This window comes from Ahaetulla prasina, chromosome 9 (genome assembly GCF_028640845.1).
Source record: "Ahaetulla prasina isolate Xishuangbanna chromosome 9, ASM2864084v1, whole genome shotgun sequence".
Classification (NCBI taxonomy): Eukaryota; Metazoa; Chordata; class Lepidosauria; order Squamata; family Colubridae; genus Ahaetulla; species Ahaetulla prasina.
Window position 1 is genome coordinate 6728332 of NC_080547.1, and position 17035 is coordinate 6745366.

The window sequence follows — 17035 nt, forward strand, 5'->3', positions numbered from 1 at the left end:
AGCTAGTTTTAGAAAATACACTTTTCCCAAAAGGTTTCCACAATTTTGGCCACTATTGTAGCTCTTTTGAGGTCAGTCCAGACAGACTTAAGAGTTGCCACCTTCTAAGGAAGAATTAAATAAATGGAGGACCGTACATATAGAACCTGATTCCTGGATCATCTTTCTCTCTGTCTAGTTTCAGAAATACGTTCTCCATCTCATATGAGTAATCTGAATCGCTCAGCATCTCTTTGCTACCACGAGCGCACCGAGTCGATCTCATCCAATGTCAGTGGCAGCAACAACCAGGTTAATGTCATCGCGAGTTCCCAGAACCTGTCGGACTTCAGCGTCCGCGCTCTTACGGATCTCCAGTATGTCAAGGTGAGCCTTAAAGCCCCCCAAGACTTAAACCGAGCGGATTTTATGCATCCCAATACCATGAAAGCAGATTTGTTTAAAAATAGAGAAAGCTGGCTTCTTAGGAGAAATAGTTTCTCCCTTAACAAGCTGGGTTTCTATATCAGGGGTCTTGGCAACTTGAAGACTTGGGGACTTCAGCTCCCAGAATTCCTCAGCCGGCAAAGCTGCCAACCATGGCAACTTTAAGACTTGTGGACTTCAGCTCCCAGAATTCCTCAGCCGGCAAAGCTGCCAACCTTGGCAACTTTAAGACTCGTGGACTCCAACTCCCAGAATTCCTCAGCCAGCAAAGCTGCCAACCATGGCAACTTTAAGACTCGTGGACTTCAACTCCCAGAACTCTGGGAGTTGAAGTCCACAAGTCTTAAAGTTACCAAGGTTGGAAGCCCCTGTTCTATATTGAGTCAATTATTATTTCAGTGGTGGCTGGGTGGGCTGGCTTCTATCTTGAAGATGTGCCCACTGGAGCATCATGAGTGGCAGTCCCAGGGCACGATAAGTGGGTAGTGTCACGGGAAAAACTCTTGACATAAAGATGTCCAGAGGGTCTGGATCACAGATAGACAGCACTTAGACTTATATACCACTTTACAGCCCCTCTCTAAGCGGTTTTCAGAGTCAGCCTCTTGCCCCCAACAATCAGGGTCCAAATTTTGGCCTCCAGCATCCTGTCAGCCAAAATGGGCCATGGGAGAGGGAGCTATGTGTGTCCCCCCGCACCCCGTTTTGGCCGCCAGAGACACCATGGACCGGGTCCTTCGCTATTTCCAGGACAGCCCTGCAGGCCAGATTTAAGCCCCCCACAGGCCGATTTAGGATCTGCTTGGGCGGGGGTGGGGGTTGGACTTGATGACCTACAAGGTCCCTTCCAACTCTGTTAATCTATAATGAATAGTCATTTGTTTTCATGTTTTAATGATTGTTATTTCCATTATGCTTCTTCACCCTCTCTCCCTCCTTCTCTCTCCCTCCCATCCTCTGTCTCCCTCTCTCTCCCTCCATCCCTTTCTCCTTCTCTCTCCCTCCTTCTCTCTCCCTCCCATCCTCTCTCTCCCTCCTTCCCACTCTATCCCTATCTCTCTCCCTCTCCCTCCCTCCGTCTCTTCCTCCCTCTCTCTCTTTCTCCCTTCTTCTCTCTCTCTCTCTCTGTCTCCTGCTCTCTGTCCCTCCCTCTCTCTTTCCCGGCAGATCACGCGCCTCCAGTACCAAAACGGTCTCATGGCCTCCCGCCTGGAGAGCTGCCCCCCATCCCCCGACGGGAGCCCCCCCAAACAGGACCCCTCCTCGCCCGAAAAGGGGACCCCCCTCTCAACCAACGAGATGATTGGCCTCTTGAACGAAAGGAACTGCCAGCATCAAAAGACGAACCACAACCCTTCCGACAACGTGGTCTGACCCCGGCAACGGGGCGGTTCGGCGCCCCCCCTCTCTGCCCCCCGCCCCCGGTCCAGCTGGCTTTCCTTTTTTTTTTTTTGTCCTTTCCAAAGACACGCAGAAGATTCTGACCGTGCGTCTTAATCAACCTCAGGTAGCAGCTTCCACCTGCGCTCTCTGGTACTGTTTCCGACTCGCCTGCTCTGCGTTCTGTTTTTATTTTATTTTTTTCTGCAGCCAGGTGACTTGGAGCCGAGCGGGGAAGCCAGCCTGCCAGCCAGCTTTTGGAAACCAATTGTCCAGCCACCTATTTCTAAGGGGGCAGCCCCTTTCCTGGGTCACCTGTCTGCATCAAAGCGAGCTGGATTAGCAGGATGGGCAGATCCTCCCCATCTCTGTGCTGGTTTTTAACTCAACGGAGAAAGAAGGTGCAGCCGGGGGCGGCAGGGGGTACCTCGAAGAAGCTGCCTTTTTTTTTCCCCCAGAGCATCCAGTTCCGGTTTCTTCCTTCCTCACCAGGGAAGGACGTCCTTCCAAAGCAGGAGGTGGTTCCAAAAGGCGCCACGGAGGAAAAAAAACAGGCTTACTGAGTTGCCAGCCACCCTGTTTTGATAAGACAGACTTCGCTCTTCCCATCTCAGGGAGTTCCGAGACTTTGTTATTTGGGATTATCTATTTTTCTCTTCCCCACCCCCCCATCCCCTCTTTAATCAAGCCATCGGAGGTATTTGAGAGCCAGGGATATGTGTCTGGCGAGGAGGAACCAGGCGGAGTTTCCCCGTGTTGGCAGAATCTGTCCCTTCTCCTCCGTTTTTGGGAGAAGGTTGGTTTTCCTGAATCAACCCAGGTTCTTCTTCCGGTCCGGCTTAGCTTTTTGGCCTCTGCTTCAAGGGACCCGAACCAAATCGGCTGTGGGATAAAGAAGAGGAGGAAGCCCATTGAAAGTTGCGCCTGGTTGCATTGCAGATCAGTGCCTCCCTAACTATTTCTTTAAGAAAAAAAAAAAAGCTGCTGCAAATAGAAAACTTAACGTGGCGAGATAAATGTCGGGCAGAGGTACAGCTTTTTTCCTTCGATGTACGTTCTTTCTACTTGCAGGGAGTTGTCTTACTTTGGGTTAATCATTCTCATTTTGTTCTTCTTCTTTTTTTTTAACTTGGGGAAGATTTAAACGAATCCCCCTTCCGTTTTCCTGTCTCCAGAGGTACTGTTCGTTTTTGCCAACTCGAAACGGGGCTATAGTTGTATATAGTCGGTCTCGGATGTCCAGTTTCAAGGTACCCTCTGCATTTGCATGAGTTTCTGGCGCCATCGGACTCGTGGGATAAGTTTGCGGCGTTGTGGGGTTTGCAAATTGAAGGCAAGATTAAAAATTGGAAGATGGGAGTAACTGCAGCTGGGGGGGGGGGGAAGACCGCCGTTCCAGATCTAAATGTTCCAGACCATCTTTTTGGAGAGGATTCAAACACGTGGCTATAATTGTAGTAATCAATTCCATTTTGTTATATATTTATATTTTCCAACCTGACTTGGAGCCAACGTCCTCGGGCTGCCGAATTGCTATAGGACAACCGAGTGAAATCATTTGATTATTACATTATCCAATGATAATGTCACCCTCTCGGTTTTTCTGCAGCTGTTTTTTTTTTTTTTTTTTGGTACAATGATTGTTTTCCACCGGTTAGAATCCGAATAGGAGCTCGGGTGGGTGGGGGCGCGTTCATTTTCAGCGGCCAAATATCATGCAATCATACCTTGACATATAAAATCATTGCAACCTAGGCCGGCGTGCGATCTTGGGGGAACAACTTTGGAGGCAACTTCGAAAACAGCTTTTCGTAAACAAAGACGCCGAGCGCCATCAGTGGATCAAAGCCAGTAGGTCATTTAAGGATGTATTCATTGGAACAGGCGTTGCATCCGGAAACCTCAGCGCAGCTGCAGTCGGTCCCCGTCCTGGCGGGTATGAACCCTTGGGCCTTCAGCAGGTGTTGCAAACTTGAAAAGCAGATGTTGAATTGGCGAGTCAGCTCTTCAAGGCCGGAGAGCAGATATGAATGTACGTGCGTTCAATCCCTCCCCTCGTAATCAGTCACCATTCAGAAAGATCTTTTCAAATTTGCAAAGCCATCCTGGAGAAACGGAACGGTTTGTGCATTACGGTTGAACATTTCCATCTCTGTCTCTCTGCCGTCTTAAATTCTCATGCTTTCTCTGTTTTGTTTTGTTTTTTACGAAAGACATCCCACTTTTCATTTTTGCTTCCTCTGACCTTCTGGGGTTTTAAATTCCTCCCCACACCCCCTTATTGTCAAGGCCTCGGGCACAGCCTCTATCCCATTGGAGAACCTCCCCAGATCTGTAAGGCTTCACTTCTTTTTTCCATCCCTAGATAAACGGGGCATTATGTGAATTGTAATGAAACACATCTAGAGGGAATTTGATTCAAGATGGCTGCCTACCATACACTCCTTTTCTGAGTTGGATGAGGTATCCACTGACGTTATGGATACTTCTGTATTATTTTTGGGGGGTGACAATATAGAAGTGACTTCCCATTGCATTTTTCAAGATTATTTTTTTTTAAAAAAACTTGTCGGTCTAACTTGCAGCCTGGCATTACCTTGTGGTGTCCTATCCCAGCATCACCAAGTTTGACCCTGTTTTAACTTGTTGAAATCAAGCAAGGCTGGACATGGAAATCATAAATGTGTGTTGCTGGATTAAATGATTTCTGTTTTGGCCCTCTTTCCCAGCTGAATTCAAGTTTTCTGCTCATCCTGCCCTACTCTTGGACGCCCTTGTCATCTCATGAAGAAACAAGCACACTAATAATACTACAAGAGTAATAACGCTACAACGATGCTAATAGATCCCAACTATTACGTCGCCTGAGTCACCTAGCAACCTCTAGATAATTAAGAATTTAATTGGGAAACAAGAAAATTAAAATAACGAAGAACGTCGCGGCGCCTTGCTTAAAGATTCATGGCACTTTCTGCATTTATTGCAGAAGTGGGGATTCTCCAGAGCCTCGACAAATTCTGAGCACGGTTTGATCACTCTTAAAAGGGATTCATCGAGCGGAGAGTTTTCCTACGTAAAGGGAAAAGTTTAAAAATTAATTAACGACATCTTGCACAACAGAAGAGCAGCCAACAGAATTGTGTGCTATGGGGAATACTCTATCCAGCTTGACATACCTCTCCTGCTCCGAGGTTGCCCGTCGCATCTCTGTGCGATTCCTACTTCAGGTGTTTCTCGTGCAGGAACTCGCGCAGAGAGACCGAGGATGGGTTTTGCTCTCTCTCGCTTGTGTTCGTGGGTTTATTTGGCGTGCCAGTTTTTATTTCGTAACTCAGGATCATCAAGGTGCAGCTCTGCATCCATAGGGAGAGATAACCTGCAAATCGATGCAAGTACAACAGGTAACCTCTTATAGGCCCGGTGCAGCTCAGAAGCACCGAAAAAAGGCTTCCGTTTGCGATGAACAAAAACCAGAAATTTTTAAGCATCCAGGGCTGCTGTGTGCAGGCCGACGTTGCAAAGAGGGAAATTCTTGGGGGTTCTTTTTTGAGCTTTTTAAACTAAGTCTACTATATAGAGCTTAAAATACTATGCATTTTAGCGATGGCGGTTCATGCTGCCCGTTTGCACAACTGCCATTAAAAGAGATTCCAGAGGAGATTTGAATTGGGGAGGGGGGGAGGAAACCCTTTTTTCTGGAATCCCCCCCCCTCCCCAAATCATCTGGCATTACAATGTTGAGAATTTCCATCTCCGTTCTTGGAGATGTGGAAAGTTCTCCTTTTAACCAGGCCACACAATACCACAATCGGGTGAGCTTCAGCCGGTTCAGACCGGTTCGGGAGAACCGGATGCTAATTTTACATCTGGTTCGCCGAACCGGTAGTTGCAAGAACCAGCTGGTCCCACCCACCTTGCCCCTCCCAGGAGCCTCCACACGTCCCGAGGCTCTGGGAGGGTGAAAAATGGGCCTTCTGGAAGTCCGGAAACGCACCCGTTTCCGGCCTCCAGAGCCTGGGGGAGGCCTTTCTCGCCCTCCTGCAGGCTCAAGCCTCCGGAGCCTGGGGAGGGCAAAAACGCATTTCCGCTGTGGTGCAGGAGGCCGAGTTGGCCACTCCCCCACGGCCATGCCCACCCAGCAACTGGGCAGAGAATCTGTTGCTAACATTTTTCAATCCCACCCCTTGACCATGATGGGGAAACAAAAAGACTTAACAGCCTGAAGCTGCGTTCTTGGCAATCTGAAGATAAAAGCAAGAGAATGTAAGCTTGATGATTTTGCTCCCGGCTGAAGTGTCCATTGGAAGTAGAATTTATGATCTAATTAAATGGTGCAGCTGGAGGAAGTACGGGTACTACTTCGTTAGCTTCGTTAGCATGTGTCTGTCGCAAGGAAGCCCACTCTGCCCAAGTGCATAAGGAAAGAAAAAACGATAGATGTCAGGCTTTAGCTACGTTGAGCCTCAGCTGTGGGAGTTTTACTCTTCAGTTTGGAGAAGCCAGACCGTAAAACCCAGTGGGTCTTCCAAGATAAAAGCATGAATAATTTGGAAGCTGCTTCTCGTCCTCCTAAAATCGGCCATTGGTTTAGGGCAGAAACAAACGGATGCCTTTGGGTACCTTACATTCAGGTGGAAAGTCAAGTTCAGAATATGTCCCATTTTAGATGGGGAACATGAAGTGTGAGCATGATTCTAGTTTTCCACAAGCCGAACCTAAGGTCAGAAATTCCACTCGGCAAAATTAGTCCTACCCTTAATAGCCGCTTGACCCAAGCATGATGGCCAGGTGTCAATTTAGGCTTTATGCCTTTTGCAACATACATTCCTAAAACAGCTAGGTTCAGAGTTAAGTGAGAAAGAAGCAGTGATGCTCAATTTCACTTCAACCCGCAGGCTACCTCTTCAACCAACTGTATTCTCTGCCTGGGAGCTTTCTCACGAACCACGCGATTGCTCCCAACACTTTTCTGAATGTCAAGGCAGAAGAACGACCTTGTTTTAACCTTGGCAATTTTGAAAGACCTGGGGGACTTCAACTCCCAGAATTCCCCATTGCTGGCTGGAGAATTCTGGGCAGTTGAAGTCCAACAAGTCTTCAAAGTTGGACGCCCCTGACTTAAAGCCAGTCCCAAGAAAGGGAGGATGCGTTTGCGTTGAATTAAGATCCTTTCTACTGCATTCTTTTCTAGATGCAGGATTCTGTTTTTCTTTTTTTTAAAATACCTTTTTTCGGGGTGAAAAAGGACCCGCTGTCTTTATCTATTTCTTTTCTGCCAGACTTCTGTTGCCATCCTTTGCTATGTGAAGTTAGCTGAGCAGAATTGGATTTTGAGTTGGGTTTGGTCCTAGCAATACTTGATTCTGGAATTTAGGAGGAGAGAAACTTCTCTTCCTCTTGTCATTTTAAAACAAGCCAACTATGCAGGAGAGGTAGCTGGACCTACAACCGGAGATGGACCCCTTATCCATGTTCCTTTCTCCCTTGCAGGGATATTAAAAATGGACTTTTGCGCTTTCAAACAGCTTTAATTGGACGATACGTGTGTTTCCTTTGAATGTAGCTTTTTGTCTGATCTTTAAACATTTTTGGTTGCGAGTGTGGAATCTCTTATTTCCCTTTTTAAAACTATTGATGTTATTATTATTCCTACGGAAAAAGCACAGTGGTTTCTCAACCTTTGCCCCTTTGTGGGTGACCTAATGTAATTTATTGTCTTTGTTTCTGATTTTAAAATACAAACACTAAGCTTTAAGATTCTAGCTTCCTTGGTGGGAAGATAACGCTGTAAAAGAAAGATAAAAATAAAATGGATACCAAATCAAAGAGTGGTGGAAACGGTTTTTTTTTCTTTTCTTTCTCAGCCTCACCTGTTTTATAATTATAATAATTATTCCAGGAATTGTGAGCCAGCCAAGAAACTTTCTTCCTGAGAGCTGGCATCAAGGAGGGATTGTTTCCCAGCCAAAAGGATTTTAAGTTTGGCCATTTTATGTAATCATCATTAAAGCCAGATGAGCAGCATAGAAGTTGTGTGAGGTTTGTTTGTTTCCCATTTCATGCAACATTTTCAATATTAAAATGAAAGATGACCAGAGTAGAACACGGAACGTAGAATAACAGAGTTGGATGGGATCATGGAGGTCATCTAGTCCAATTCCCTGCACATGCAGAAGAGTCTATGCCATTCCAGACAAGTGGCTGTCCAGTCTCTTCTTGAAAACCTCCAGTGATGGGGCACCCACAACTTCTGGTGGCAAACAGTTCCACTGGTTAATTGTTCTCACTGTCAGGAAATTATTCCTTAATTCCAGGTTGCTTCTCTCCTTGCTTAGTTTCCACCCGTTGCTTCCTGTCCTGCCTTCACAGGTGCTTTGGAGAAAAGCTTGACTCCCTCTTCTTTCCTTCCTTCCCCCAGGAGTGGGGAGGGAATGGGGATTTTGCAATATCCTTCTCCCAGGAGTGGGGAGGGAATGGGGATTTTGCAATATCCTTCTCCCAGGAGTGGGGAGGGAATGGGGATTTTGCAATATCCTTCTCCCAGGAGCAGGGAGGGAATGGGGATTTTGCAGTATCCTTCCCCTGCCACGCCCACCAAGCCACGCCCACAGAACCGGTAGTAAAAAAAATTGAATTTCGCCACTGGCCAGGACACTATCTAATTCGGCTAATCCAAAGATCCCAAAAGGGGCTTAGGTTCACTTGACCTCAACCAATCATTGCAAATGTCCACAATGATTATTTCAGGGGAAAAACCTGGCTGGTGTTTTGTTTTGTTTTTTTAAATAAAAGACAGCCTTGTAGCATAATTCTGTGCTGGACAAATCCCTTCTTCGAACGAATCAATAAACACTTTGCATAGCTTCTGATGATCAAGGTATAGACTTTTTAAAAAAAAAAAACCTCCCAGGTGTGTCCGTTGTCTTCCTGTCGATTGATGCCCGTTTTTATCCATGACGGATTTATCTTTTCCCCCGCTGTTGAAATACCCTCTCCGCAGTCCGTTAAAAATCAAAGGTAACTTGATAATGGCAAATTAACCATCTTCGCAAATTGTCTTCCACCTGCAATTTATGGCTAGGGCCCAGACCGCAATTTCCCAGAGCAACAGCTAAAAGCCGAGTAGAGAGATTGGTGGGCGAGCAAAACGATAGCATTTGATGCAGACAACCAAGGCACAAATTATAAATGTTTTATAAATGTTTATACGGCGTAATCCATTCTTGGGTATAAAAACAAAACAATACTCTTGAACGTTCACCGTGACGTGGCCCCAAAGAAAGAGGGGTTTAACCCTTCCTCTAGGGTGCCGGGGGGGGGGGGTTCCAGGGAATAGAACTTATTTGGCAAGAAAAGCAGTAATAGGAGGTTTATGGTTGATTTGGGTTCCATCGTCATCCCTGCGAAGAATAAAAGAAAAATATCGAGAGGATGTTAAGCTTTGATTTTTCTCCAGCCATTGATTCTGAGTAGGCCCAGGTCAGCTCCTTTTTTTTTTTTTATTTACATTTATACCCCGCCCTTCTCCGAAGACTCAGGGCGGCTTACAGTGTGTAAGGCAATAGTCTCATTCTATTTGTATATTTACAAAGTCAACTTATTGCCCCCGTAACAAACTGGGTCCTCATTTTACCTACCTTATAAAGAATGGAAGGCTGAGTCAACCTTGGACCTGGTGGGACTAGAACCACCATTGCAGGCAGCTGTGTTTTAATAACAGGCTTCTTACAGCCTGAGCCACACCGCGGCTCCTTAATGATTGGATTGACTAAACGGATTGATGATTGATTTTGTTGGCGTTCATTTTTTGGGAAACATCTGAAGTGATGCACATCCAACCAACCAACCAACCACTCCGAAGCAAACCACAGGCTGGATTCTGCTAAGGCAGGGGTCTGCAACCTTAAAACACTCAAAAGAGCCATTTGGACCCGTTTCCCACAGAAAAGAAAACGCCGGGAGCCACAAAAACCCTTCCCTTCCCTGACTATTTCTTGAGTGGCCACAAAACTAGCGTATGTAGTTGAATTAAACGTTCTGTTTTCTTCTGAAACTTTTTTTTCTTTTTCTTTCTTTTTTTTCTCTTTATCCATGGTTGGACTACCGGGGATTGAAAAGCTCAATAAATCGCGTGCTGGCGGATGTCACACATTGGTGGTCGTGACGCATATTTTGAGTGACAGGGAGCCGCAGCAGAGGGGTGAAAGAGCCGCTGACGGCCAGGGCAGGGAAATCCGAATCAGGCGTGCCTCTGCAGCTCTGCCAAAGTCCTAGCAAAGTCCTCAGGGCAGGCAGGAGACCAGAAAGTGACTTCAGCAAGATATGTTTAGACTTTGCCTGACTCAGAGAATGCCAGAAAGCAGATCCTTTATATAGGCCATGGGGTGTGGCTCCATGACTCAGCACTTATCCAGGCCTGCCCCTCCCTTCCTTCTGTTGCCTCCGTCTATCAAGTCTTCTGACGCGAGGGTCACTCCAGTCTGCAGCTGTTGGCAATTGACCTCCCTCAGGCTCACATGCTGTGGAGGAGGGGGAGGGGTCTAGTTGCTCCGTTTGCCTGGGCATGGAGCCAGAGCTGGGGGCTGGAGATACTTCCTCCTCTTCAGCCTGTCTGGGCATGGAGCCAGGGCTGGGGCCGGGAGGCATGCTAGGACATTCCTCCGTGTTCGGAAGCAGATAAGAAGACCCCGGCTGTGGTGAGATCGGACGAGACACAACATGCGGCTCCAGAGCCGCAGGTTGCTGACCACTGTGCTAAGGGATGCAATATCCTGAAGTATCCTGAGGTAAAGGTGGACTGTGCTACCGAATTGCTATTGACTGTTAGCAATTTCCAATGGTGTATCCATCGCAGTTGCAACCCAGTCCATCTTCGCGCTGGTTGTCCTTTCCCCTTCCATTTTTCCCCAGCATCGGAGCCTTCTTACCAGCCTTCTTATGAGCCACGGTGGCGCAGTGGTGAGAATGCAGTACTACAGGCTACTTCTGCTGGCTGCCAGCTGCCTGCAATTTGGCAGTGTCGAATCTCACCAGGCTCATGCCCGCCCCGCCCATGCCCACCCAATTACCCGGTCACCCGCTTGCCGTTTCTTTACGGCTCGCTCGCTTTTCCCACCCGAATGGTAGGAATAGATAGTAAAAAAATGCTTTAAAAAAAGTAAAAAAAAAAAGTCTCCGACGATTGCGTGCCACAGCTGATCACCCCTCCCCCACATGCGCTGTTCTACTTACCTTCCTTCCCATGCCTCCTTTTGACGTGCACTGCACATGTGTGTGTGCACACCTCACATTTGGTGCAAACTGGGCATGCGCGCACACAGCAGCGTTTGGCACGCAGAGCGCATGCTCAGCCACCGAACCGGTCGTAAACCGGTTCAGATTTTACCACTGTAGCAAACCCCATCCTCACTGGCATGGATGACGTTACTTAGTTGGGTAATGAATTGTCTGCAACCAAAGCTGCCAAGTTTCAAGAGCATCAAGGATTCCACCAAACGGATATAGCCCGAGAGATAAGATGCTTCCTCTGCATGTGGAAGATCTGAAGGAGTTTTAGGACTTCCAAGGAAGACGGGATGCGACAGTTCAAGGGAAGTTCAAGCCTCGGAGTTAATATCACACTGGGGCAATTAACTGAGGAAGCATTTCATCATCTGCTTGCAAATCTTCAGCTAAAAAACACATTTATTTCCCCCCAGAACAGAATACAACCAGTTGGAAGGAAGAACTGTGGAGGTCTTCTAATCCAACCCTCTGCTCAAGTAGAAGACCCTATAACCGTTCTGGACAAATAGCTGTTCAGTCTCTTCTTTAAAATATCCAGTTTCTGATGGCAAGCCCTTCCACTGGTTAATTGTTCTCACTAGGAAATTAGGAATTAGGAAATTTCTCCTTAGTTGTAGGTTGCTTCTCTCCTTGGTTAGTTTCCATCCATTGTTTTTTGTCCTGCCTTCAAGTGCTTTGGAGAATAGCTTGACTGCCTCTTCTTTGGGGCAGCCCCTGAGATATTGGAACACTGCTATCATGTCTCCCTTAGCCTTTCTTCTCACTAGACTAGATTTTTCTATGACACCCTTGTGGTCACTAGGATCCCTCTCATCTTTCAACAGCTATTATTTATTGTAACTGAGGAGGATTTCATTACTATATCAAAACTGGGACTTTGGTTTTGACCTTGGCCGCCAATTGTGTATATAGGTACATTTCATTTTTTTGCCCTGTTTCTAGCTGCTGTTGGCAGACAAGGGTCGTGGATTTGAAAGAGGTGACTGTATAAATTGAAATATAAATCAAGAACTAAATTCTTGCCTCTATTCTGAAGTGCCAGAGGCGTCAAGCTGGGAGGCACAGCTGTTTTAGACATGCTTCGGAGTTGTGCATAGTCAGGACAAACCTTAAATAAAAGAGGGCTATGAAAATATTACAGACCCCTCACATCCTGGACATAAATTGTTTCAACTCCTACCCTCAAAACGACGCTATAGAGCACTGCACACCAGAACAACTAGACACAAGGACAGTTTCTTCTTAAACGCCATCCCTCTGCTAAACAGATAATTCCCTCAACACTGTCAAATTATTTACTAAATCTGCATTATTATTATTATTATTTTTTATTGAAAAAGTTTTTACAAAAATTTTCACCCTCCCTTTCCCCCCCCCGCTCCCTCCCACTCCATCCCCTCCCCCCTCCCTCCAAAACCACCCTCCTCCCCCAACTTCCCAGAACAAACACAAGGTATAGTTCAAAAGAAAAAACAATCATTCACTAAATTTTCCCTAACACAAATTATAATCCACAAATTATAAATCTGCATTATTATTAAACTTCTCATTGTTTCCATCATCCATCTCCTTCCACTTATGACTGTATGACTGTAACTTTGTTGCTTGTATCCTTATGATTTATATTGATATTGATTGTTTCCTGATTGCTTATTTGTACCCTATGACTATCATTAAGTGGTGTACCTTATGATTCTTGATGAACGTATCTTGTCTTTTATGTACACTGAGAGCGTATGCACCAAAGACAAATTCCTTGTGTGTCCAATCACACTTGGCCAATAAAAAATTCTATTCTATTCTATTCTATTCTATTCTATTCTATTCTATTCTATTCTATTCTATTCTATTCTATTCTATTCTATTCTATTCTTGATGAAGGTATCTTTTCTTTTATGTACACTGAGAGCCTATGCACCAAAGACAAATTCCTTGTGTGTCCAATCACACTTGGCCAATAAAAAATTCTATTCTATTCTATTCTATTCTATTCTATTCTATTCTATTCTATTCTATTCTATTCTATCTATTTATTTATTTATTTATTTATTTATTTATTATTTTATTTATTATTTATTTATTTATTATTCGAATTTATATACCGCCCTATCTCCCAAAGGACTCAGGGCGGTTCACAGGCATATAAAACATCAATATCAATATACAAATTAAAATAATCCTTAAAAAACTTATTCTAGCCAATTATTAAAAATAGAAATATAAATATCAATATAACTATTAAAATCAATTTAAAACCCCTCTAAATTTAAAAATCTAAGCCAGTCCTGCACAGATGAATAAATGTGTCTTAAGCTCGCGACGGAAGGTTCGAAGGTCAGGAAGTTGACGGAGTCCTGGGGGGAGTTCGTTCCAGAGGGTGGGAGCCCCCACAGAGAAGGCCCTTCCCCTGGGCGTCGCCAAACGACACTGCCTAGCTGACGGCACCCTGAGGAGTCCCTCTCTGTGAGAGCGCACGGGTCGGTGAGAGGTATCTGGTCGCAGTAGGCGGTCCCGTAGATAACCCGGCCCAATGCCATGGAGCGCTTTAAAGGTGGTCACCAAAACCTTGAAGCGCACCCGGAAGGCCACAGGTAGCCAGTGCAGCCTGCGCAGGATGGGTGTTATCACGGGAGCCACGAGGGCTCCTCTATCACCCGCGCAGCCGCATTCTGAACTAACTGCAGCCTCCGGATGCCCTTCAAGGGAAGCCCCATGTAGAGAGCGTTGCAGTAAGCCAGGCGAGACGTCACAAGGCGTGAGTGACCGTGCAAAGGGCCTCCGGTCCAGAAAGGCGCAACTGGCGCACCAGGCGAACCTGGTAGAACGCTCTCCTGGAGACGGCCGTCAAATGATCTTCTAGAGACAGCCGTTCATCCAGGAGGATGCTAAGTTGCGCACCCTCTCCATCGGGGCCAATGACTCGCCACCGATGGTCAGCCGCGGATTTAGCTGACTGTACCGGGATGCCGGCATCCACAGCCACTCTGTCTTGGAGGATTGAGCTTGAGCCTGTTTCTCCCCATCCAGACCCGTCGGCCTCCAGGCACCGGGACAGCACTTGATAACCGTTGGGGTGGTCCGGTGTGGAAAAGTACAGCTGGGTGTCATCCGCGTACAGCTGGTACCTCACACCGAACCCACTGATGATCTCACCCAGCGGCTTCATGTAGATGTTGAACAGAAGGGGCGAGAGGATCGATCCCTGCGGCACCCCACAAGTGAGGGGCCTCGGGGCCGACCTCTGCCCCCCTGTCAACACCGACTGCGGCCGGTCGGAGAGATAGGAGGGGGACCACCGATAAACGGTGCCTCCCACTCCCAATCCCTCCAACCGGCGCAGCAGGATACCATGGTCGATGGTATCGAAAGCCGCTGAGAGGTCTAATAGGACCAGGGCAGAGGAACAACCCCTATCCCTGGCCCTCCAGAGATCATCCACCAACGCGACCAAAGCCGTCTCCGTGCTGTAACCGGGCCGGAAACCGGACTGGAACGGGTCTAGATAGACAGTTTCATCCAGGTGTAAGGGAAACTGATATGCCACCATACTCTCAACAACCTTCGCGGCGGGTTGGAGACCGACGATAATTACCTAAAACAGCCGGGTCCAGGAAGGCTTTTGAGGAGGGCCTCACCACCGCCTCTTTCAAGGCGGCCGGAAAGACACCTCCACCAAAGAAGCGCCAGAATCGCCTGGAGCCAGCCTCGGTCACCTCCTGCGTGGCCAGCACCAACCAGGAGGGCACGGGTCCAGTAAACATGTGGTGGCATTCAGCCTCCCCAACAACCTGTCCATGTCCTCGGAGCAACAGGGTCAAACTCATCCCATAAAATGTCACCAAGACCACCTCAGCCGCCTCACCAGATCACCGCAATCTTGGTCCAAACCATCCCGGTTGAACGATTTTATCGATAGATAACCGTTAAACTCCTCAGCACGCCCCTGCATCGGGTCATCCCGCTCCCCTGGTGTAGGAGGGAGCGGGTCACCAAACAGGGCGGCTGGGCGGTTATCTGCCGATGCAATGAGGGAGGAGGCGAGCTACGCCGCTTCCTCAATGCCACTAGGTAAGTCCTAGTATAGGACTTCACTAGTGTCCGATCAGCTTCTGAACGGCTAGACCTCCAGGAACTCTCTAGGCGCCTTCTCCGCGCTCATCCTCTCAGCTCCTCGGAGAACCAAGGAGCCGGTTGGGACCTGCGCCGGGTCAGAGGCCGCAAAGGCACGACACGGTCTAAGGCCCCGCCGCGCCCGCTCCCAGGCCGCAACAAGTTCCTCAACCGAGCCGTGAGCCAGACCTCAGGAAATGGCCCAAGCTCCGTCCGAACCCATCCGGGTCCATCAGGCGCCTGGGACGGAACCAACGATCGGCTCCGCCTCCCTGCGGTGGTGAATGGCGGTCAGAAAGTCCAGGCGAAGAAGAGAGTGATCTGACCATGACAAAGGTTCAATGACTATTTCCTTTAAGTCCAGATCTCTCAACCACTGACCAGAGACAAAAATCAGGTCCAGAGTGCCACCCCCAATGTGAGTAGGGCCATCAACTACTTGGGTCAGGTCCAAGGTCATGGAAGCCATGAACTCCCGAGCTGCCGTCGATGACGAGCCGGAAGATGGCAGTTAAAGTCCCCCATGACTAAAAGTCTGGGGGTCTCAACTGCCACCCCAGCCAGCACCTCCAGGAGCTCGGGCAGGGCGGCTGTCACGCAGCAAGGAGCCAGGTACGTGACCAGCAAGCCCATCTGACACCTATGACCCCACCTCACAAAGAGGGATTCACACCCGGCAATCTGAGGTACAGTGGTCTCCCTCGGCTCTAGACTCTCTTTAATAACAACCGCCACCCCACCACCCCTACCCTGGGCCCTCGGCTGATGGAATGCACGGAAACCCGGTGGGCACATCTCGACCAGGGGCACGCCCCCTTCAGTGCCCAACCAGGTCTCCGTAACGCCTATAATATCCGCGGCACCCCCCTGAATCTGATCATGTATTAGGGGGGCCTTATTGGCCACGGACCGTGCGTTGCATAACATCAGACGAAGGCCCAGGCTCTGAGGGTCTTGACCATCCGGGGAACGGGAGAAGGGAGGGGGATCGGGGCGCGCGATCGCCTGCAGACATCGAGCGCGCGCCCCCCCAGAACGATGCGGTCCCCCCCTTCCGCCATATCTGCCCCTCCCACTTACCGTGCAAATGGAACCACCCTCACCAAAAGGAACGTAATCCCCCCCTATAACCTCCGAACCCATTGCTAAACCGCCACGAGCGCACGCAAGGACTGGCTCCCCACCCGGCGGGCTACTCCCAATACCCACCCTAACCCTCCCACCCCGCCTCCCCGACGGGTTCTCTCCCCTACCCGTCGAATCCCTCCTCCCAACCCTTAAAATCCCCATTAAAACTCCCCTTAAAAAATTTCTTAAAACAACTAATTAAAAAGCCCCTAAGCCTCCTATTTTTAGCATGCCACCTCTCGGGGCTCCAAAGCCCGTCCTCAAGGTGGGCCCTCGATAGTATGGAGGGCCAAACCCGCGAGAGAGGGGCGTCTCGCAGGGCAAGAAGGTCAGCCGCCGTAAACGTTCGCATCACCAAGAAAGTCCGGCAGGAGGCCCATCCTGGGCCGGTCAAGATGGTAACAGATGATACAGTGACCACAACCAGTCAGTCCTGATGGGAAGCAGTCAATAGTGATCCTCGTGGGGTAGAAAACAAAACCACTCATTCAGTCAGTTCGCCACCCACCTATAAATAGTCAGGGGTGGACTAAGGAAGAAGGAGAGGGGGGGGGCGGACCGATGGTAGAGATGTTAAACAGGCCGTCCGCCACCTTGAAGCGCCGAGGTAGGCCGCCGCCACCGGCCACCTCCGCCCGGCCGTCGTCACCAAAGCGCCCCATCGCCGCCGCATGAGGCCACCGACATCCCCCCCCAACTAGGAAGG

At 48.4% G+C, this 17035-nt stretch overlaps 1 protein-coding gene across 1 annotated transcript in view; it reads left to right on the forward strand.

Moving 5' to 3' along the window:
- Positions 1-7632, forward strand: part of CNNM4 (cyclin and CBS domain divalent metal cation transport mediator 4) — a 72807-nt gene extending 65175 nt beyond the window's left edge. Inside the window, exons 7-8 of the mRNA XM_058194515.1 lie at positions 179-366; positions 1594-7632. Of these exons, the coding sequence (XP_058050498.1) occupies positions 179-366; positions 1594-1800 (395 nt within the window). The 3' untranslated portion in view covers positions 1801-7632. The remainder of the gene's footprint in view (positions 1-178; positions 367-1593) is intronic.
- Positions 7633-17035: the final 9403 nt, after the last annotated feature.